Source organism: Cucurbita maxima, unplaced genomic scaffold (assembly GCF_002738345.1).
Source record: "Cucurbita maxima cultivar Rimu unplaced genomic scaffold, Cmax_1.0 Cma_Scf00002, whole genome shotgun sequence".
NCBI lineage: Eukaryota > Viridiplantae > Streptophyta > Magnoliopsida > Cucurbitales > Cucurbitaceae > Cucurbita > Cucurbita maxima.
The window spans coordinates 4,195,337-4,216,979 of NW_019272018.1; the positions used below are offsets into that span (position 1 = coordinate 4,195,337).

General features: G+C 38.2%; 4 protein-coding genes and 1 pseudogene across 10 annotated transcripts in view; 3 read left to right on the forward strand and 2 right to left on the reverse strand.

Annotated features, from left to right (window-relative positions):
* Positions 1–4,284, reverse strand: part of LOC111465539 (sugar transport protein 14-like) — a 13,734-nt gene extending 9,450 nt beyond the window's left edge. The window contains exons 1-4 of one of the 2 annotated variants that reach the window (XM_023109972.1): positions 4,026–4,284; positions 3,368–3,690; positions 2,644–3,273; positions 2,148–2,576 (exon numbers count right to left, since the gene is read on the reverse strand). In XM_023109972.1, coding sequence (XP_022965740.1) covers positions 2,148–2,576; positions 2,644–3,273; positions 3,368–3,690; positions 4,026–4,167 — 1,524 coding nt within the window. In that variant the 5' untranslated portion in view covers positions 4,168–4,284. The remainder of the gene's footprint in view (positions 1–2,147; positions 2,577–2,643; positions 3,274–3,367; positions 3,691–4,025) is intronic. The other variant, XM_023109963.1, reaches the window with a different exon arrangement.
* Positions 4,285–5,885: 1,601 nt separating this feature from the next.
* LOC111499044 (ninja-family protein mc410-like) lies at positions 5,886–9,985 on the forward strand. 3 transcript variants are annotated; one of them, XM_023150507.1, is made up of 4 exons: positions 5,886–6,260; positions 7,098–8,100; positions 8,978–9,406; positions 9,798–9,985. In XM_023150507.1, the coding sequence occupies exons 2-4, from the start codon at positions 7,161–7,163 to the stop codon at positions 9,842–9,844; spliced, it is 1,416 nt and encodes a 471-aa protein (XP_023006275.1). In that variant the 5' UTR covers positions 5,886–6,260; positions 7,098–7,160; the 3' UTR covers positions 9,845–9,985. The 3 variants fall into 3 exon arrangements, with proteins under 3 accessions (XP_023006275.1, XP_023006260.1, XP_023006267.1); XM_023150492.1 differs by lacking the exon at positions 9,798–9,985 and having other exon boundaries at positions 5,887–6,260; positions 8,978–9,767; XM_023150499.1 differs by lacking the exon at positions 9,798–9,985 and having other exon boundaries at positions 5,887–6,149; positions 8,978–9,767.
* Positions 9,986–10,091: 106 nt separating this feature from the next.
* Positions 10,092–11,315, forward strand: LOC111497013 (annotated as a pseudogene).
* Positions 11,316–11,986: 671 nt separating this feature from the next.
* LOC111499247 (E3 ubiquitin-protein ligase ATL42-like) lies at positions 11,987–13,480 on the forward strand. Its single transcript, XM_023150794.1, has one exon. The coding sequence runs from the start codon at positions 12,151–12,153 to the stop codon at positions 13,339–13,341; it is 1,191 nt and encodes a 396-aa protein (XP_023006562.1). The 5' UTR covers positions 11,987–12,150; the 3' UTR covers positions 13,342–13,480.
* Positions 13,481–14,606: 1,126 nt separating this feature from the next.
* On the reverse strand, positions 14,607–20,494 carry LOC111497921 (protein phosphatase 2C and cyclic nucleotide-binding/kinase domain-containing protein-like). 4 transcript variants are annotated; one of them, XM_023148941.1, is made up of 15 exons: positions 20,326–20,494; positions 18,327–20,235; positions 18,031–18,162; positions 17,686–17,919; positions 17,434–17,559; positions 17,202–17,264; positions 17,036–17,118; positions 16,707–16,938; positions 16,248–16,622; positions 16,100–16,166; positions 15,743–16,023; positions 15,596–15,661; positions 15,368–15,489; positions 15,167–15,299; positions 14,607–15,047 (listed from the first exon to the last, which is right to left on the reverse strand). In XM_023148941.1, exons 2-15 carry the CDS (start codon positions 19,356–19,358, stop codon positions 14,802–14,804), a joined length of 3,192 nt encoding a protein of 1,063 aa, XP_023004709.1. In that variant the 5' UTR covers positions 19,359–20,235; positions 20,326–20,494; the 3' UTR covers positions 14,607–14,801. The 4 variants fall into 4 exon arrangements, with proteins under 4 accessions (XP_023004709.1, XP_023004721.1, XP_023004716.1 ...); XM_023148953.1 differs by having other exon boundaries at positions 18,327–19,564; positions 20,136–20,494; XM_023148948.1 differs by having other exon boundaries at positions 18,327–19,674; positions 20,136–20,494.
* Between the last annotated feature and the right edge of the window lie 1,149 nt (positions 20,495–21,643).

Sequence of the window (21,643 nt, forward strand, 5' to 3'; positions counted from 1 at the left end):
GTAAAAATAATTTTATTTAGAAATGTAATAATAAGAAAAACTCCACCATGTGTTACTCTTCCAATATTATAAATGTCATACTTTGATATATTTTGATTTGTCCATCATTTTGATTTTGTTGCCACATCATCACGTCGGGTATGTTGTCTCGACTCTAATTTCTTCGTTTTAGCTCTGATTTGAGTAATTGAAAAGTTGTTGTAATCGTTATTCCCGACCTTATACTGTGGACAGTTCAAAAAACTGAAAATAGTTAATAATTAAAAGTAGGTTTGTTATCATCAAAACATCAATAATTAATTCATTGAAATTAATTAATGTGAGATCAAGGGCCAATAAGCCAACAAGCTCCACGAGCTACTTTCAAATTCCCTCCTTCCAAAATGATGCGATAACCACTCGCATCCAAAACGCCAAGTGAAATCAAATTTTTCTTCAAGTCAGGGACATACCTCACATCTTTGAGTTTTCGTATAACCCCGTCAAACATCTTGATTTGTACTGAGCCGATTCCCATTATCTTACAAGTACTATCATTTCCCATATAGACAACTCCACCATTGAACTCCTTGAAGTCCAAAAACATCTCTTTGTTGGGACACATATGATAGGAGCACCCAGAATCAAGAATCCATTCACTGGTTTGGCTGACTGATAGGGAGATTGTCAAGGCATCATCTGTATCAGTGTCGTCATCTCTAACCACATTGGACTTCGACCCCTTATCTTTTAAGATCGAACAATCTTTTTTCCAATGGCCTTTCTGTCGACAATATGCACACTCATTTTTATCAAGTTTTCTCCAATTATCAGATCTACCTCTCGACTTTAGTCGAGGCTCTCCACATTCGTTCTTTTTCCAATTGGAAGTCCTTCCATGAGCAGTGAGAACATTTGAGCTAGAGCTTTGATACGTCTCCTTTTCCTTCTTTCGCATCTCATTGTTTATTAAGGCATTTGAAACATCTTCAAAATCAATATTAGTGATTCCATGTAGTAGGGTCGTTACTACAAACTCGTAGGATTCCGGCAAGGAGTTTAATAACAACAACGCCTTGTCCTCGTCATCAATCTTAACATCAAGATTGAGCAAATCAGTGATGATTTTGTTAAAATCATCCAAATGCTCAGCCATTGAGATGCCTTCCTTGTAATCAAAACGGAAGAGTTTCTTCTTCAAATAGAGTTTATTTTCCACACTCTTCTTCATATATTTCGCTTCAAGCTTGTCCCATAATTCTTTCGCCATGGTAACCTTCATAAATGGATATTTCTGATCCTTGCCAAGACAGGATCGAATAATTCCACAGGCTTGCCGATTTAATTTCGTCCATTCTGCTTCTGTCATGTCTTCAGGCATTTCCTCTTGGAGAGAGACATCGAGGTCTTGCATGACCAATAAATCGCTAACTTCGCCTCGCCAAACACCAAAATTATTGGTTCCATCAAATTTTTCTACTTCGAGATTGGAACTCCACACTCTCGATCCACGTCGTGATGGTTCTGCCATTTGCAATAATTAATCTGAATGAAACTCAAAAACCCAATTCTTGAAAATTGATTTTCAAGAGAATAAACACGATTGTGAGCACGTCTAATGGTCGATGAGGCCCAAGCTTTCACAATACCCCAAAATACCACAACTTGGCTCTGATACCACTTGTTGTGCGCCGAAAGCGGAACAAAGGTACTCACAACACCAATGAACGATTTTACACAAAGAGGCACTAAGATATTTACGTGGTTCGGAGAGAAGTTCCCCTACATCCACGAACCAATCACTAATAAACCAAAGCATTACAAGTGAATATCTCACTATCACACTACAAAGACTCAGAACACATGTCACTTAACAAATACAATGTGACTCCGAAAGCTCTCCCAAATTCCGATACCAAATTCTGATATCAAATCCCGATATATAACTAAACCCTGGTGTGACTAAATCTAATTCAAATAACCAAATCAAATCTAATTCAAATAACCAAATCAAATCTAATTCAAATAACCAAATCAAATCTAATTCAAATAACCAAATCAAATATAATCCAAAAACCAAATCAAATCAAAACTTATGACAATTTACAACAATTTCCACCTTGTCAACATCTCCAAAACAAATCAAAACTTAATGACAATTTACAACATTGAGTCCCTTGTCTCCCGTCTTTATCAAATCTCTTCCAAAACCAATGGTTCTGCCACAGCAGATACACTTCTTCTATAGGGACTTGCTTAGTTTCTGGCAACAGGAAGTAGATGAAGCTGGACATTATTACAATCAAACCTGCGAACAACAGGAAGATCCCATACCGGAGATGGCACATAGCCGCCAGGAAGCACTGCGCTATCAAAGCCGTGAAAAGCATGTTGACACACACCACCATGCTCTGCCCGGCTGATCTCGTCTCCAATGGAAACAACTCGCTCGGCACCAGCCAACCGAGCGGCCCCCATGACCTTCCGTAAGCCAACACAAATATGCAGATCACTATCACTAGGAAGATCCCTACCCCCTTCGGAAGCTTCTCCTCCCCTTGGTCAAGCTTCAGCGCCAGTGTCACAGCTACTGCAATCTGCAGGCGCGTATGTGTTAGCATTTTCTGTTAAGAAATTGGTTCATTACAGGTTAAGTGAATTTACCAGGCAACATATCATTTCTGCACCAGCTTCGAGGAAGAATGCTCTCCTGCCAAACTTATCTACCAAGAACATTGAAATGAAAGTGGCAAGAACAAGTGCAGCACTTGTGATGGTTGATGAATAGAGAGCTGCATCAGAACCAAACCCCAAGCTTTGAAACATGACAGGAGCATAGAACAGAATGGAGTTCATGCCAGTGAGTTGCTGGAATGCTGGAATTCCCAACGCTCCAATCACGAGCTGGGGTCGGTTTTTTCGCTGAAGGAGGTTCCTAAATGGGTGTTTTATTGCTCGTGCAGCATTGCTCGCATCAACAAGATCGGCGAACTCCGCGTCGACTTTCGTCGTCCCTCTGATTTTCTCTAGCACAGTTCTTCCCTCCTCCATTCTGCCCTGCTCCACCAAACTGTTTGGTGTCTCAGGAAGGAAAAGTCCCCCAATGAACATCAAAGTAGCTGGGACTGTGGCCAATCCAAGAGACAGCCTCCATCCCCATGGATGAATCTTATCAGTTCCATAGTTTATGAAGTTTGCAATCAGAATCCCCAAGCAAGTAGTTAGTTGAAACAGTTGGTTAACCGCTCCCCGAATCTTCGCCGGGGCCATTTCGGATAGATACAAAGGCACAGCCTGCACAATCAGGAGACAAAAACAAACAAGAATTACACATCAGGTAAAGAGCCTTCAAATTTCACCACACAACCAACGGCCTTCTTCTTCTTACTTGGTTACCGAAACCGATACCAATGCCGAGGAAAATTCGTCCGATGATCAGCATTGCGACGTTCATTGCAGCAGCATTGATCGCACCACCCAGAAAGAAACTAACCGATCCAACAAGGATGCTCGCTCTTCGACCTCGTTTTCTTGTTACATATGAAGCCGAAAAAGTAGAGACAAGAGCAGCAAAGTACAAAGAGGATGTGAAAAGTGTTAGAACTTGATTGTCATATTTACAGTAATCCGTCTCTTTCAGATGAAGCTGCTTTCTTCTGAATACTTTTGGGAAAAATTTCTCCAGAAAATCATCCATGGAAGTCACCCCACCTGAGATTATAGACCACTCTGCTATCCTCAAAGTTTTTAAAAATTCACCTATCCTTATAAAGAATATTTAAAATTTAAAACCTTAATTTTTCCAAACCTTGAGTGTATGTGCCATTTAACCACCAATCTTATTCTTGGTAAAGGGCATAATCACTGATCATAATTCATCTCTTTGTTCTCAAATTCAAAGTCAACGAGATAGAAAACAGAGTTCAGTGTGTCAAAATTTCTTAAAAATCTTCAAATTTCAGATGAACAAACAATTCCAGAGAGGAAAAACAAGAACATAAGAACACAAAAAATAGTTCATACTGAAAAATAGAAAACAAACATACCAGAAACTCCAAGATCGTAGCCAAACAAAGACCCACCAAGGGCAGCAACAAAGCAAGCCGCAATGAAATACCCAGTGATTCGATACTCATAAAGATGAGCCCTTTTCAATGGCGCCCCATCTGCAAATCCTCCTCCAGCCATTTCTCTGTCTCTCTGAAACTGAAAAGGCAATTGGGATTCTAAATATGGAGAGAAAAAGGAACCGATAGCAGCTGCTGGTGTCGGACTTGAAGAATGGTTTGAAAATGTATATGAAATTTCGACCCACTTGTGTTTGAAAATTGGATAAATTATTGAGAAAAAAACGGGGATTCAAAGAGATGATGGGTCCTTGGTTACCATGTGCACACAAGTGTTGACTAATTGAACTTTGAATATGAAAATGTAGGGAATCAATTTCTAAAACACAATCCTATACTATGCTGCAACAAAGCAATCAATTTTGAAATAGCTAAAAAAAACAAAACAATTAATACTTCCCGACTTTTATGAATATCAATTTAATAACACATAGAAGATATTTCTATTCATAAACAATAACAACATCTAACCTATTGGGCGTACAAAAATTACCTTATGCTTTTTTGAACAATCCAATTCCACAAAAACTCACCAATACAATTAATTTATACTCGTTCAATCTCTTCGATTTAATACTATAATGAAGTGAGCTGTGAAGTAATGAACTTTAGACCGGTTTTAGCCAAATGTTGATTAATTTCCCCTTGATGGTTGCAAATTTCATGACAGTCCAATCTTATATTGATTACAACTTGATCCCTACCTCATATCTGTTAACGTTTATTAAAGAATTAGGTTTAAAAAATATTAGGGTTCTTAAATTTTCGAAAGTCCAGCGAAAGGATAGTGGTTGACGGAGACTTTTGGGCGTTGACTAGTTTGTACTTATCCAACTTCATTTCACTCTCTTACCAACTGCTTTTCATTATCCAAATATCCACGTACATGCCTGGCTGGACCCGGAAGAAAAAGCCAAAAATAATAATAATAATTAAATGTAGATATTAGTTTTAATAGCGTTTTAAAAAACGAAAATTGGGATTCAGTTTAAAATCTTCCATTATTCCAGATATAATATATCAAGATTCCTTGCAACAATATTTGAATATATCTTTAATTAATATTATTTGAAGCTGATGAAACGGTGTATTCAATAATTATCGGCGTTTGTGTTTTCTAAATACTAATTTTTTTTTATTTTTTAAATATTTAAATTATATATAGATTTGATGGATTAGAGAAATGCATTTTAATTTGACAAATAACGTTTACCCTACTTCATTTAATTCATTTGATTGGTTCAGTTAATATTAGCATGTGAACATTAGTAATGTAACAATGACAGCCTATCAAATATATATATGTATAAATACATTAAGCTTTGGTTTGCTATTACTACTCAGGGAAGGCCCGATGGGCCTTGAGCTTTGCGTATAATGGGCCTCCCCTAGTGTATCGCGGCCCATTTAATTCTTATAGTAAAATTGAATCATTTTAACATTTTTTTTCTTTGTCCAATCCAATAGTGTCAATATATAATAAAAAATATAGTTAAATTGCCTAATTTAGAACTTGATCAAAGTTTAGATTTGATGCATATATGTACTCAAAAATGGTTTAATGTATAGATTTCACAATTATGAAAGAATATTGTCTACTTTGATTTGAGTACAAGGGTTCATGGGTTTGCGCTAAAAAAAAAAAAAAAAAAAAAAAAAAAAAAAGCTTAATTTCAATCAATTATTATAAATTTATGATCAGCCTATCCTAACAAATATTATTAGTGGACTAAAATCTAAAATACACATTTAATTAATTTTAAATTTTCGTCCCGTTGAAAAAAAGAAAGAAAGAGAAAAATAATTCGTAGACCGATCTGGTCTAAGTTGCAGATTCGATTGCCCAAACACCGCGAGTTGCTCCGAAAGCAGGGCCGATAAATCGGCGATTTGATCCGAAGAGGAGTTTTGAGCAAATCAACAATTCGTTCCAGTGAGGAACAAAGATCATGATTCTGATAGAAATATTCATTGTGCCAAATTGGTAGAGATGCATTTCTACTGTGGATTTCTCTCGTCCCACCACGCTGTGCCATAATCCAGGTTTTTGAGTTCATACTTGGTCTTCCTTGACAGGATCACTTGACTTAGGGTTATGGTTCTCTGTTTCAAAGAACTGTTCCCCTGCCCTAACTTGGATTCATTTCCTTTCTGGTAATTTATTCCATTTACTTTTGGCGAGTTGGCCTACTCTGAAAATTTTTCTTTTCTTATGTCTTAAGTATTCTGGATCATCACGGATTTTACAGTGATTGAGGTGTATGTGAAGAGAATGAGTTGAGATGGGGTTTTGGTTCTATATAATGGGTGCTTTTGATTGTTGGTCTATTGTTTGTAAGCTACCTAGTTTTCTTTTTCTTTTGTTTTTAATTTTTTTTTTTCTTAAACATCTAAGCATGTTTGCAAGATTTGGTGATCGTGTGATCTGAATTGCCATCTAAATGTATGCAAGAAATTAACCGTATGGAATGTTACTTTATTCCCAGACCGAATATATTTATTTCGATCCTGTATGCATTTGGATTGTTTTAGGTAATCTTACTGCAAGTTCCATCATAATTTACATGTTATGTTTTTGTGTGGGTCAATTTTGATTGGGATAAGGAAAACTATGTTTTTAAATTTGAGAGTGGATTGAATATCCAGAGACTTTTGTTTAAGGCAACAAAGAATCAGATGTTTCTGACATTTTGGAAATGCCACCGTGAGTCTTGTGTTAAAAAGATTTCCTGATTTGGCAACAGTCTATGTTAGGACAAAGTATCAATGTAATTGGCTTGTTTGTAAAATGTAGTAGATTTCTTCTTTTTGTTTATTATGGGACCTGAGGATTTACCTGCAATGATTAAATCTGGATCTTGCAATCTGCTGCATCTTTTGGCATTTTACAGCACTCAATGTATGTTTCATCGATGGGCAAGGTTTAAATATCATGATATGTTTATCAAATTTGATATTACTCTTACACTTGAGGTTCTTTTTATATATCAGCCTGAGTCAAGTATTGATGGATGATCGTGAATCGTGATCTTCAGTAAACTTTTAACTCGAAGCATGGAGGAGGACAATCGGCTTGAGCTTAGCTTGGGCTTGTCTTGTGGAGGATCATTGGTCAAGGACAAAGGTAAAAATGTCTGTTCTGATGATGTTGGAACAGAAGAAACTGATAGAGGCAGTAAAATAATTGATGATTTCAAGAATTTCCTCCAAGGTGGCAATCAGAGACAAGATATGAGTCCAGGTCTCTTGAGAAGTGACTCGATGAAGGTTAAAGAAGATTTTTTTAATGACCTTTCCCGGGCTCATATAGATGGATATAATTCTATGAATTTGAAGGCCACTGGAGTCTGGGCAATGAAAAATGAGAACCGTGTAGATATCCAGGAAGAAAAACAGCCTGAGGTGGGTAATAAACGAAAGATATTATTTGAGGAGATAAACGGCCCAAAGAAGCTTGAAGGAGAGTCTTGTCAGAACAATGTAGAGAAGGCAAAAACATCACTTTTTCCCACATACGAGGACGGTTCTGCAGCTGAAATTGAGGATGTAGGAGAGTCTGAACTTGAGGGTTCTACATCAAAGCCAGTTTCACAAAATGATGGACATTCTGAGTTAAGTACTACAGACTTGAGTGGGCAGAAGAAGTTCAACAGTTCATCAAGTAGTGACCTTGAGCGTCATAACTTAAACAGAAGCGTTCCGTTCTCTATTCAAACTACAAGTATGCGGCATGGTATTTATCCATCAATAGTCAAAGAGTCTCACGATGCTGGTGGATCCAGTTCAACTGGTCATTCTCTGCATGGCACAAGGCAAGTTTTCCTCTCTGGAAATGGTGTACAATGTGAGGTCCAGCCTATGAATCCTGGGAACTTGCCTTTGATGTTTGGCTATTCTTCTAGCCAGCTTCCGACTTTAGATAAAGATAATTCCTGGGGTTTGATTTCCCAGGCGCAGTTGCATAATCCCTGTAGCAGAGGTCAAACTTCTTCAGGTAAACATCCTATCCTACCTTAATTACTAATAAAAATATGAATCTGAAAAGCTCATTCCATAATCTTGTAAGATTGGAATAAAACTGCTTCTGTTCCCTTTCTTCGTAATTCTGGATCGATCTTGGTTTGAAACTATATCATTGAATGTTAACAGGAGGAGCGTTGATTGACAATTTGGTTGTTCAGAAGGAATGTTGAAGAAATTTATGCATATAGTTTTTATTATTAAACAATTTTGAGGTTTCATCTGTAACTCCGAGCTTGGCTTTAACATGGGTTTAACAGATTTTGATAGAATTTACTCGGCTTTTCTTTCCTTACAAGTTATAAGAAGAAGCTTATTCAACTTCTTTTCCTACTAGTACTTATACCAAATACTTACCCGGCCCCTCATAGTCTTAAGTAATGACTATCTTTCCACAATTTCCCACCATCTATTCATTAAGGTTAAATTGAAATTTTGATTTGTTTGGTTTATGTCACAATTTAGTTCGTATGGTTTTAAATATTAGAATAAGTAGGTTAGGAGGTTATCAAGTCACAAGGATTATTTATGAAGTTTTATCAAACCAAAAAAATGAAATTCTAACTTTTTATAACCGTAGAGACTAAATTCTAACTTTCACCCTTCAATAATTTGGTCTTTTCATTAACAGGACAATTTTTCATATTATATTATTAATGCCCCCTCACCCTTCTTCCTTCGGTGTACTTCCACGATTGAAGGTCTATCAAATTTGAAGGATACTTACAATGTCCACTTTGTATGATATCTGTGTACCATCCTATATACCTTAGGGTGATTTCCTTTACCTTTGAAGTTTGTAATTCATGATAAATTCTTACCCTTTGTTATGAATGTTCGTTGGATGCAAGGAATTCTTCCTAATTCAGCTGAGGCTACTCCATATGATGCCAGGACGTTTGAACAAGACAAAACTGATGGCAAACAGCCTATCGTGGAAGAAGGGTCCTCTTCTCAAGCAGGGGAAAAGGGAAGCAGCGGTAGCCTCGGGGCAAAAGACGCATTTGAACAATCGGCAGGAGGTTTGTTAAACGAAATTTCTGCTATAAGGCCAGGCCTCGCAGCAGATGTCAAATTTGGGGGATGTGGTTCTTTCCCCAATCTACCATGGGTTTCTACCACTGGTCCAGGTCCAAATGGTAGAACAATTTCTGGTGTGACTTACAGATACAATGCAAACCTGATCAAGATTGTCTGTGCTTGCCATGGTATACACATGTCTCCTGAGGACTTCGTTCGACATGCTGGTGAAGAGCGTGTTGGTTCGGAAAATGAAACTGGTTTGGCTTCATTTTCAAATAACAACAACCCTTCATCCTCTGCACAAAACTGACACAACGTTTTATCTTTTCATAGTTAGGAATACTCTTTTGGATTGAATTAAACAGCATTCCCTGTATTATCCCCTTAGCACTTCTCATCATTTTTCTTGGTTTCTTCTTTTTGACTGTCTCAATCTTGAGAAACTGGGAATTTTTTGTTTAAACCGATTCAACTGACTTCTGTACAAGGTCTGAGAATGACAGAACTACATTCTTGGAAGCTTTTCTGTGTAGTATGACATGAAAGCTCAGTTGAATTTAGCTGTTCAAATGTTCTCAACCTTGTCCAGGGCCTGGAATAAATCATGTTCTGAATCCATATTCCATCTGAATAGAGCCAAATTTGCAGAAATGGAGCTCAAGAAGTTAACAATTGCAGAATCTCTTGGGGTTTGAAATTTCAATTCAGGTGAGAATAGCTGTTTTTCACGGCAGAGTAGTTGGAAGTTTCACACGTGTCAGCAACCCGCTTGTCTGTCTTTGTGCAGCTTTTCTCTTCTGTAACCAATCAGATTGTTGACCACCATCCACGTGGTAGAAAAATTTCTTGTGTCCACACTGCCAACTAGCTCCACGTTCCATTTTTTTTGACATTATTTAATAACTTTATTTGGTAAATATTTCTTTTAATTTTAGTTTAATGATGCCATTAGTCAGTTCTTTTTCCATGATATGTAAATTAAAATTGATATATTTTATATATCCTTGCACTATCTTTTATATCTTTTATTTGAGGTTGAAATTTGATTAAGTATTTATGGTAAATACAAAAGAATTCGGAAGAAAAAAAAAAAAAAAGTGAGATTACACGTCAGTTGGAGAGGAAACTACCTTTATAAGGGTGTGAAAATCTTGATCAAACATGAAAACTATAAATAGGTGAGATCCCATATCGTTAGAAAGCTACACAAGGCAATCATTTGTAGGGAAGGCAGCCAGAGCTGTGACAAGATCCAAACATGGGGCTGTTTGTGCAGACAGAGGACGATCATCATAACTCTTCAAGGCTCAGCATTGGAAGCAGCTTCAAATAAGAAAAAAGAAGTCTTGATCAAACATGAATCCAGGAATGCAACAGCGAGGAGCAGGTGCACTTTCACAACCATAAACACACGACATTCTTGTACCTGACTTTGTTTTCCTGAACACAGAGATGCTTGGGGCCATGTCAAGCAACAGATTCTCCTCTTTCGCCGTCTGCAACTGAGGGCACAAACATTACACAGATTAAGGAAGAGATGGAAATGAAGAGATCAGTTATTCCCTCTTTATCAGACTCTACCGCAAGTACATCAAGGACAACAAATCTTAATGAAAGGAAATCTGTCTCCGACACCACTCTTTGGTCCGTTACATATCATGTCAGCCTCATAGTTTTAAAAATTCATCTACTAGGGAGAAGTTTCCACACCCTTATTATAAATGTTTTGTTCCCCTTTCCAACCAATGTAGGATCTCACAATCCATCCCCTTAGAGGCTCAACGTCTTCACTGGCATACCACTCAATGTCTAGCTCTGATATCATTTGTAGCAGTTCAAGCCTACCACTAGCATATATTGTCTGCTTTAGCCTGTTATGTATCACCGTCAACCTCATAATTTTAAAACACGTCTACTAGGGAGAGATTACCATACCCTTATAAGGAATGTTTCATCCCTCTCCAACTAACCTGAGATCCCACGTGTAGTTTCAATGAGAATGCAATAAGAGAACCTTTTGACACTGAAACTGATACTGATGCAAAAGATTACAGAATTAGGCAGACTTGGTTGCCAATGGCCCAAAGAACAGTCCAATGGTTTGCCAATAGGGAACAAGGTCTCACACAGAGCATTCCCATGTTGTGCAATTTTGAGTTCTTTTAGAGAGTTGTGCAGCATGTGTGCATAATTCCGTGCATATATTGCAGGACTAAGAATTCCTAATTGTTTAGAGCAGGCAACCCACATAAAAGCAAGTGATATAGATTTAGTAATTTGGTTTCATTTCCCCTTTTAAGCTGAATGATTGGTGGCATCAAGATAAGTTTTGTTTTAGAGCAGGTGATGTCTGAATTTGGTGCTTACCTATTGTTTTTTCCCCACTCTTATCTATCTATCTCTACTTGCCTAGCAAGTAATGCCTACCAAATGAGAACCCCACATTTGTCAACCAAATTTTAAATTCCCTCAACCTTGTCATCATCGCCAACCGACGAACGAACTATTCACCCGACCAACCATCGACATCTTTGATTTATTTAGAATTAAACAAAAGAATATAAGTCAAACGTATAAATACCTTTTAAATAAGTGAGTTTATTTCTAGTTGGTTTTAATTTTTACGATTCTACCTTATGTTTCCTTTTTCTACAACGTCTTTCTAGTCGAAGGATTGTTACGGTAAACATTCTCTTTAGCAAACACTTTATCCATATACTAAGATAATTTAGATTTTGGATTTTGATATAATAAATATGGTAATAATGCAAATAAAACAGAGGATATTGTTATTGTAATAAAAGTTGTCAGTTTTTAAATGATTTACGGAGGTGAAGTTATAGAACAGGAGGCAGAGAAGGATTAAGGAAGCAACATAGCCGATGGATGAATCTCTCTCTCTGCAGAGGCGTATTTAAGGACTCTTTTACATGAAATTCTAGACTCCTCTCACCCTTTTTCATGCCTATCCAAAAGGGTGTTTTCAGCTATTGAAGAATCGATGATCCGCTTAAATTTGGTCACTTTTTGCCTCTTTTCTGTGTTGTTCTATGTCCAAGCTCAGCCTTCTTCTCAAGATGCTGAAAACTATTCATTTCAGCCAAATCTTGGGTTTGTGATAGGAATTCTAGGCGTTATGTTTGTGTTGACATTTGTTCTTCTTGTTTATGCAAAGTATTGCCATAACAGATCTTCTGTTCATGTGAATAATGGTGTAACCCATGGCGGACAAATCAGATCAAGCTCAAGCACACCCATTTTGGGAATCGACAAGACAGTGATCGAGTCCCTTCCATTCTTTAGATTCTCCACTCTGAAAGGCTCCAAACAAGGGCTTGAATGTGCTATCTGTCTTTCCAAATTTGAAGATATCGAAATTCTCCGGCTGTTGCCTAAGTGTAAGCACGCGTTTCATATCAACTGCATCGACCATTGGCTTGAAAGACATGCCACCTGCCCTCTTTGCAGGCAGGGAGTTAGCTCAGAGGATTTGCAGCTCTTTACTAATTCAAGCAGTATGAGGTTCTTATGGAGCAATTTATCAGAGCTGAAGCAAGATTCAAACATAGAGCTGTTTGTACAGAGAGAAGAAGAAGAAGAAGAAGAACATCAACAACAACAGATCCATGGCTCTTTTAGATTCAGCATTGGGAGAAGCTTCAGAAAGATGTTGAAGGGTGACAAAGAAGGGGAAATGTTGATTCAAAAGGATTATGATGGAGATAAGAACATGAAGAACTTACACAGACATAATCACAAGATCATCATATCTGATTTTGTCTTCATGAATCGATGGAGCAATGTTAGTTCATCAGACATGATGTTCTTGAATAAAGAGATGATTGATTCCATTTCAAGCGGTAGATTTACTTTCTTGGAAACATATTTAGAGGAGTCAACGCTATCAAGATCAGTAGAAAATGAAGAACCCTTGAAGGGATTTCCGTCTACATCAGATTGTTCAGCAAGAATTACAAGCACAGAAGCGAGAAGATCCGTTTCAGAAATCACAGGCGTGTCAAGATTTGGTGGTGATGTTCATATGAAGTTCAACAGAAAAATTGAAATGGGGGAATCTTCTGAGCTGGAAAACAATGTGAAGAGACAAACTTGGTACCCAATTGCTAGAAAGACAGTCCAATGGTTTGCCAATAGAGAAAAAACAAGACAACACAGAGTAGAAACTGTATAAACCAGACCAGTTCTTCATCTTTCTTTCATTTACTTTTGTTTTGGTTAAGAATCATGAGTTTAGATAGTTAAAAACATCAAGTTCTTTGAACTGTTACCATACAAACTTGTTGAAATTTGAATAAGACAACTGTATAAGCTCTGAAACTCTGAAAAGAAAGCAGAAAAAGCAAGCTTCTACATTTCTCTGCAACTTCGTTACTGTTGTAAAAGATGTCATTTTTGGTTTGTGAAGAAGCCTAAAAATTCAAGATTTTGCAGAAAAAGAAAGATGATAAATTAATGGTATAATAGAAAAGCCGGGATTGTTTGTTTGGTGGAAGTCAAAGAGCATGCAGGCAGGCAGGCGCAGAAGAGAACAAGATGATTATGCTTAAAAAAAGGCAAAGTTGCAGAGAATTTAGCATTAAAAACAGGGTGTTAATTAATGGCTGCCGATAATGAAATTCATGAAAATTATTATTATAATTTGGGTTTACTGCATTGACGTAAGAGCTGAGTCTTCTCGGTTGTCTTTGGTTCACATTTTTTCACAAAAATAATTCTTCTTAATATATAAAAAGACATACAATTGCAGCTTTGACTTTTTGTTCATCCCAACTTGCTTTACCCTATGGTTTAATGATGAACATGCGGCGAAATGAATTGTGAACTCTTTAAAGTTATGGAAATATTTGAGAATGGAAGGAGGAGGTAAATCTTCAAAATAACTTTCACTTTATCCCATTAATTATTAATGCCGTCCTCCAAATGATATTTAGTTTGGGTTTTTTTTTTTTTTTTTTTTTTTTTTTTTAAATTCACACTTACACGTTAATTTCAACTGTAAGCAGGAGGGAGAATTTGAAATTTTGATTTTATAATTAAATGAAACTCTTAGTCTAAAAAAAATAGAGAATTAAGTAAATAATAAATGCATCGAATTTGATGGCTGGTTTGGAACGAAATTCTTAATGCCATCTTTTCTGCACGACTTGAAGTCAGAATCCCTCCTTCTTTGTTTTTCTCTTAGTCAAAAGTCTCATATTAAAGTGAGATGTTTCCACACCCTTATAAGGAGTGCTCCATTTTTCTTTCCAACCAAGATGAGATCTCACAGTCCATCCCCTCTTAGAAGCCCGACATTCTTACTGACACACCGCACTATGTCTGACTCTAATACCATTTGTAACAGCCCAGTCCACCGCTAGCAAATATTGTCCGCTTTAGCCCAATGCGTCAATCTCACAATTTTAAAACATGTTTGTTAGGGAGAGGTTTGTACACGATCAACTCTCCTCCATTTACATGTGTATATTACCAACCTACTCTCTATTCACAACTGATCAAATTTCAACACAGGTTGGGAAAAATAACATCTATTCAATATGATGCAATTTACTTGCAATGGGAAGTAATCAAAACTCCACCACTAAAAAAACCTGCATACATATTGATGGAGAGTTTGTCCGACTTCTGCTTCTACCACTCGCTGATCCACTTGGGGCCATCCGACTCGTCGGGATCTTGAGGTGGTTCGACTAAAGAACCACAGGAATCTTCAGGGTAGCTTGCCAAATATTGAGCCACACGAGAAGTGATCGAGTCGGGAACGGGAAAGGTACTGTCACGGATCCCCTTCCAATCGACACCAACAAACCAGGGATGACTTCTAACCGAGTTTTCGTTCTCGTTGCCAAGTCGTTTCTTCTCATCAACTTCAAGTAACTGATCAAATGATTTATCATAAAAGGCGATATATGCCTGGCTTAGCAACGTTCACGATCGGTAATTGCAGTTGGGAATGGGAAAAGGTAGAGGAGATTGTTGATTATATTAGCAATTACCTTGACGATGAGATCAGTGGCTTCAGGACTGATAATCTCGAGAAGACAAGAAATATCGAGCTCGCTTTGTCGACACGATCCAAATGGCATTTCACCTTTCAGCATGAAATAGGTTAAGACTCCCAGCGCCCACCTGGGATTTTATGAACACGGTTAAGTGAGTTGTTGTAAGCTCAAGTACGAAGTAAGTTGCATTTTTACCAGTCTGCAGCAAAACCATGGCCATTGCCCTGAACTATCTCAGGTGCTAAAAACTCTTCCCTCCCCGACATAGTATACGTTCTCTCACCCAATGTTCTTTTCCCGAATCGGAAGTCGACTAACTGAAAAAAGAATGAAATCAAAGGATATAAGCGGGGTTCTACTGACAGCTCCTTTTGTTGAAGACAGAGACCTTAAAAATAGGAAAAAATTGGAGCAGGTATGAACCTGTATCCGTCCAGTTTGATCCAGCATTAGAACATCGGGGGAGATTCCTCTGTAGAGAACACCAAGCTGAAAATTCAAATGAATGGCAAACATTAATCCAGGACGGAAGAAGAAAACACAAAGAACAGCAATTCCACAGAATCAAACCTTGTGCAAATCTTCCAGTGCTATAACAAGAGAGGCTACATAGAAACGAGCAGAAGACTCGTCGAGTGGAACGTGGAGTATCGAAGCGAAAGGACAAGCAAGGCATGTTTTCAGCAATATGCCAGCATGTGATTGATCTAAACAAGTGCAGAGGAGTTGCGGCACACAAGCTGAAGAACTGACGGTTTTCATAAGATTTTTCTCCTTCAACATTTGTTCTTCAAGTCCCAGCCTCTTGACCTTTTGTCTTGTAAACCTTTCTAAACTAAGCATACTTTCTGCTTCAAATTAAAATCCAAGAAGAATATCATTCACAGCCATTATAAAGAAGATTGACGACGATATAATACACGATACCTGTGTTCCTTAACCGAACTAGCCCGATCTCACTGTATTCTGTGGAATATAAACACGTTTTCCACTCCTAAAAACAAAAACAATCAAAGAAGATAATATTAGGAGTGTGAAGAATGCATTCTCAGCAGATCAGCAAATGCATTCTCACCAGATCAGCAAGCTCAACTTTTGAAAGAGCTGAAATATCCATAATTTTAGCAGAGTGATGGAGGGAGTCTGAAGAATGTTCCTTTTGGTCATCTTGAGAGAGCTTTGGTAAAGGACCAACAACTGATTCAAACTTTTCCTTCGTTAAAATAGCGCATACGACATCTCCCACAGCAACTGCGCGTAAGAAGCCAATATGCTCACCAAGAAGTGCCCATTCGCCAAAATAACTGCCCTCTTTCTTAATAACTGAGATCTCTTTACCATTCTGTGCAACATCGTCGTCGTAAATATTTGAATTGCTCATTAACTCTACATCAAAAGTAATCCTCACTTGGCCCTTATGAATAATGTGAAGTGCACGTGAACCTTCGTTCTGCAAAAGAAAAAAGAGGTACTTGAAGAGTTGTAAACACGACGTTATTGTCAGTTACGTGCAGTAGTAGTACAATAAGGTTACCCCATCAACTATCAACTGCCCATCTGAGAAGGTAACTTCAGAAAGGCAATCTGCAATGTGACTCAATTGCAAGATTGTTAACCTCGACAGAAGGTCCACAGATCGAAGCAATTTCAGAGACGACAAGTTAGAAAATTCCGATATAAGAATTCCACGAAAGTCCTCTCTTTTCAAAGCCCAAAGTGTGCCACTAGTCACAGCACGTACGGAGGCTTGAAGTGGTTTGTTATACCTGTACATACATTATACACACACCAAACTCATTATACAAAATGAGTATCAACAACATATGATCAATATATGGTGCTACAGTTAGCGAGAGAACCCACATCAAAGCCAGTTCGCCAAAGGAAGATAGCTTCTCAGCTGTATAGTGTTGCAGAATTCGAGGAACCTCTCCATGGCTTTCTTCCTGCAATTGTGATGATATAGCATTTCAAGTCAACATAAAATCTCGAGAAAATGCTTTGAATATGTAATATAATGGATATGAACCTGGGTTGCCAAGACCTCAAACTCTCCACTTCCAACTACATAAAAACAGTCACCTTCGCCACCCTACAAACCAACACGACACATGCACATGATAAAAAAATCGACATCTTAATTCATTCATGTAAAATCCACCATATAAAAGCAGCCTCAAATTCTCATTTGCAGGCATGTATTTGGTAGCAGTTGGCTTTCATGACAAGTAAAGAAAAAAGAGATAAAGAAAGAAAACTACTTGTTCGACTACAATTTGCCCCGGTATGACCTCGACTCTTTGCATGCAATCTAATAAAACTTGGCACTGAGAATCGGTTAATTTTCTGAAGAGGAAATGATCGTGTAATGCTCGTTCAATATGTGCCTGTGGAACATGAAGCCAAAAAACTCAGCACCTCAAAGGTTCATACTGGATAAATGACAATGAAACAAATATGTACTGATAGTTCCTTGATAATCAAGATAAATTAGAATCATGACATGAGCTTACTTCTTCTTCCCATGTCTTCCTGTGAGCTGGAGATGGAGGCGCCCAGACCTGCCCATTCTCTAGGGAACTTTCGATAGCCCTGAGACGCGACCGTGACAAATCTTGCCTTGCACGGTTGTTTCGATTCCAGCCAAAGGTAGAGGGAGATTCTGATCCTGTCACCTCCAAAACTTGAGGAACAGTGGATCGAACAAAACCACCTCCACCGGATCTTGTCGATTCACTAGTAACCGTCTAACCAAATAAAACAAATATCTGTTGAACTAAATGTAAGAAACCATAGTAACTAACGATTTTTTAAACTTCAACTTGAACAGAAAAAAAAGATAAAGAAAGCCTTTGTACATTGGTTAGCCCATTAACGTGCACCACGATAACAGTGATATCATCAGTCCGAGTCTCATATTGAAGCCAAAGTCTGTAAGACTCGGCCACAATCACAGCACAAGCATCACGGGGATCTTTATGTTTAGCAACCTGGAAGATAACATGAAGAAAGAGATTCATTATATTGAAGGTTGCTTGATCATTCACTAGTTCCTTAAACTGTAATCAATCAAGAATTGGCACCAATATCACTTGGTTTAGACAGAAACAAACACATTAGAGCACAATAAGCATATCATAGAGTAGTACATTACCATGTCGACCACAGTTTGGCTCGAAAGAAACTCGAAAACCCCATCACTAGCAACGACAAAGAAAGGATTATCTGGCGTCAGCTCTAGAACAACAATTTCCGGTGTAGCAACTACTCCAATAGTCTCAGCAATTGAGTCACCTATACTTCTTGTAAAAGCAGTGCCAGGGTACATCCCATTAGGCACCCATAGCCTAGGAGGATCACCATCATCTCCTTCTTCAGTACCCCAGCACCGAACATCAGGGTTCTTCAGCCCCTCAATCTGATCAAGTGTTAGAACTCTGGCACCATAAAGTTTAACACGTTCGAGTTCATCGGTTCGGAACGGGGTTTGATCGATCGAGAGGTCAACAGCCACGATTTCCTTTCCTCTCCGCTCGGCTAAAACCGCTCTCGAATCACCTGAATTAGAAACATATATAGTCGTACCTCTAACTAAAACAGTAATAGCAGTAGTACCACTCATGCTATCATCCAACATATCTGCGTGTAATTGTGAATTAGTCGTCAAATAGGCCGCATGGCAAGCCTCAACTGCGTCACTGTGGAACCTACTATTTCTAAGTAAATTTTCACAGAGCTTTCGTTTTACAAACTGCGAGCACTGTGTTCCGAATTCCCCATGCCCGTCGAAAACTCCAAAGAAATGGTCATCTGGGTTGTTCCCAAATGGGGTGTGGATGCAAAAACTGTCTTGATTCGCCTTATCGAGAGCATCGGGATAGTACCCTCTTTGCGAAAGAAACGAATATCGCAATTCGAAGTTTCCAGAAGGGACTTTGACGGTTCGAGACCCATCAGCAGGCAAGAACTGCGCTGAAATTCTCGACAGCCTCGTTATTCCAACTTCTGAATCTCTGTTGTTTGAATTCAGTTGGTTGCCGATTTCATCTTCTTGGCTATCAGAAGACGAAGTAGAGATCGCGTCGATTTCAACGGCGGTATTGGCGGCATTTTGGGTGTCGGCAATTCTTGAAGATCTTGGAGTTGTAGCCTCGCCAAAACAAACCCTCGAATGAACGCAACCCATTAGAGTGAATACGGAAATGGAGTAGAGCGCGTTAGAAGAATTGAATTGCCGCAAAATTCACCAGGCTCACGCGCGCCAAAGCTCGCTAACCGGTACGAACCTCCTCTGACTGTCGCTCCGTGAATAGAATTACACAACACCACGCCGCAAGCTTAAACTAACCCGCTGGCGGGCAAAATGCAAGACCAACAATTTTTCTGATCAATCTTCAGAATCGAAGTTTTTTCGAAGACCCAGAGACGGAATTGTGGAGAGAATGCCGGAAAACAGAATACAAAAGGGCGAGAATAGCTTTCAGATTCTAAGCATACCTTATCTTTGAGGAGACGAGAGGATAGTTGCAGAATATAAAATTAGAGTCAACAACTTAATCAAAAGTACACCCCCGAGATTTTCTGCTGATTAAACTTGATACTTTGAAAACCCACTAAAATTTTCTAATTTTCGTTGAGGAATTCGGATATACATGAAAACGACATTCTTGATCTACTGGGTTAAAATTAAAATTGAAAAAAAAAAACGCGATATAGCGAAAGAATTATGAAGAAAACCAGCCATTAATGACCCAAAACCGAATCCCTTTAAACCCAAAAAGAATGTAACTGATAAGAAGCTGATGGGAGAGTGATATGAGTCAACTTGGAGGAGCCCAAAAATCAAGAAAGACAGAAAACAGAGGAAAAAAATAGATATCAGTAAGCAGAGATAAAAGTAAGTCCGAACATAGAAAAAGTCACTGAACCCGTCCTAAAACCATGAGCTCAGATTGTCACCGACCTTGAGCAGAGGCTCGACAAGGCAGAACAGAGGTCAGCGAAGATGAAGCTCACAAAAGCAGCTTTCTGCCGCTGAAGATTTTTGGTCTTCTCAAACGGCCCTGTTCGTCCACGCAATAAAGCTTCATCTTTAAAAAAATTACAGAGCAGATGGAGAAATGGGGTGGTTTAAACAGAAGAAACGGCCCTACCCATTGGCCTAAAACGCCTTGGGATGTTTGGATTTGCGTTCGTCTTCAAAGAAGTTGACTGTACAACAAGTACAGTACAACAGAATATCACCAAAAAAAAAAAAAACCTCTACAGAGATATGGAAAACCTTTGATCCCAGAAAGAAGGGCAATAATTTAATTATATTCTTTGGGGGTTTTGTTTAATCTTGAAAACAGTGGGGACTCGTGGTGGAGCAAATTATCCAACATGAAAAGAGCCTCGAGCGGCTGAGAACGCTACCCACGTTCTCTCATTATCATAGCAGTGGACCCTGACTCGTCTTTCTGACCCCTAAAAGACCCAAACTTTTGTCTTCAAAGTTGTGAGGATAGGATGCTTTTCGCCGTTGAGGTTAACCAAGTTTATTATTCAAAGCATAACCAATTGACTTGACAAGATCTTGATTATTTTTCTGGTGGGTGGTAATTCTGGAAGTGCTTTCAGGGGAAGTCAACAGGGAATGTAGAAGCTGTTGGTTTAGTTTGATGTTCGTCCACATTAGATAGCCATAAGTCCTTGAAGAACATGAGAAAGACGAGGTTAAGAAACAATAGATGAGTAGGGATTATCCAAGGCGTAGTTCATGGACCCCATGGGAAATAGAAAGCGAAAAAGTAGTATATGCATGAGGCATGAAACACAGAGGATTTAAAGGAATGGGAAAGGCCCAAAAAGATGAACATTTGATTGGGCAACTTTTCATAGGACAGGAGGCACCGGCCCCTGGCTTTGTGAATGAATGAACATGTACACGTTTGGTTGTGATTGTTGGGGCATCTTTTTTTACTCCAAGATATTGACATATATATAATACCAAGGGGAATGAGCCCCACCTGCCCTGCCTCTCCATTATTGGCCCCACTTTCTACTCTGCTGGCTTCTACTCAATAAACTACGAATGCACTTGCCTTCTCCTTACTTAACAAACAAACACCTCCATTTTTTTTAACTTTGTTCTTCAAAAGGATGAGAAAGAAAATGAAATCTTCTGTGTTTATCATTATTTTGTAAGATTATTTATGCTTTGTTCAGTTCAAAGAGACAAGATATAGTTCAACGGACTGTGTTCTGTTTTCTATGTGATAGAGACCACACACATAAGCAAAGATCATAAGCAAATCTTTGCTTATGTTATGGTTTGAATATTAAAGAAAAAGAAAAAAGGGGAGGAAATTTATTTCTTTTAATGTATGTGTATTATTTATAATTGGAATGCTACTAATTTTTGCAATTTTTTTAAAAGTTCAAATATTCAATTTAAATATGGAGCGATATGGACATCAACGTAATTTCAAC

What these genes read in the sequence shown, in the direction of transcription:
- LOC111499044 (XM_023150492.1), top strand. Translation starts at nt 7,161, where the DNA reads ATGGAGGAGGACAATCGGCTTGAGCTTAGCTTGGGCTTGTCTTGTGGA. An exon ending in CAGAGGTCAAACTTCTTCAG is followed by an intron (nt 8,101 to 8,977) that starts GTAAACATCCTA and finishes GTTGGATGCAAG; the next exon opens with GAATTCTTCCTAATTCAGCT.
- LOC111499247 (XM_023150794.1), top strand. Translation starts at nt 12,151, where the DNA reads ATGATCCGCTTAAATTTGGTCACTTTTTGCCTCTTTTCTGTGTTGTTC.
- LOC111497921 (XM_023148941.1), bottom strand. Translation starts at nt 19,358, where the DNA reads ATGGGTTGCGTTCATTCGAGGGTTTGTTTTGGCGAGGCTACAACTCCA. An exon ending in ACGTTAATGGGCTAACCAAT is followed by an intron (nt 17,920 to 18,030) that starts GTACAAAGGCTT and finishes TTATTTGGTTAG; the next exon opens with ACGGTTACTAGTGAATCGAC. An exon ending in GGAAGACATGGGAAGAAGAA is followed by an intron (nt 17,560 to 17,685) that starts GTAAGCTCATGT and finishes CATGTTCCACAG; the next exon opens with GCACATATTGAACGAGCATT.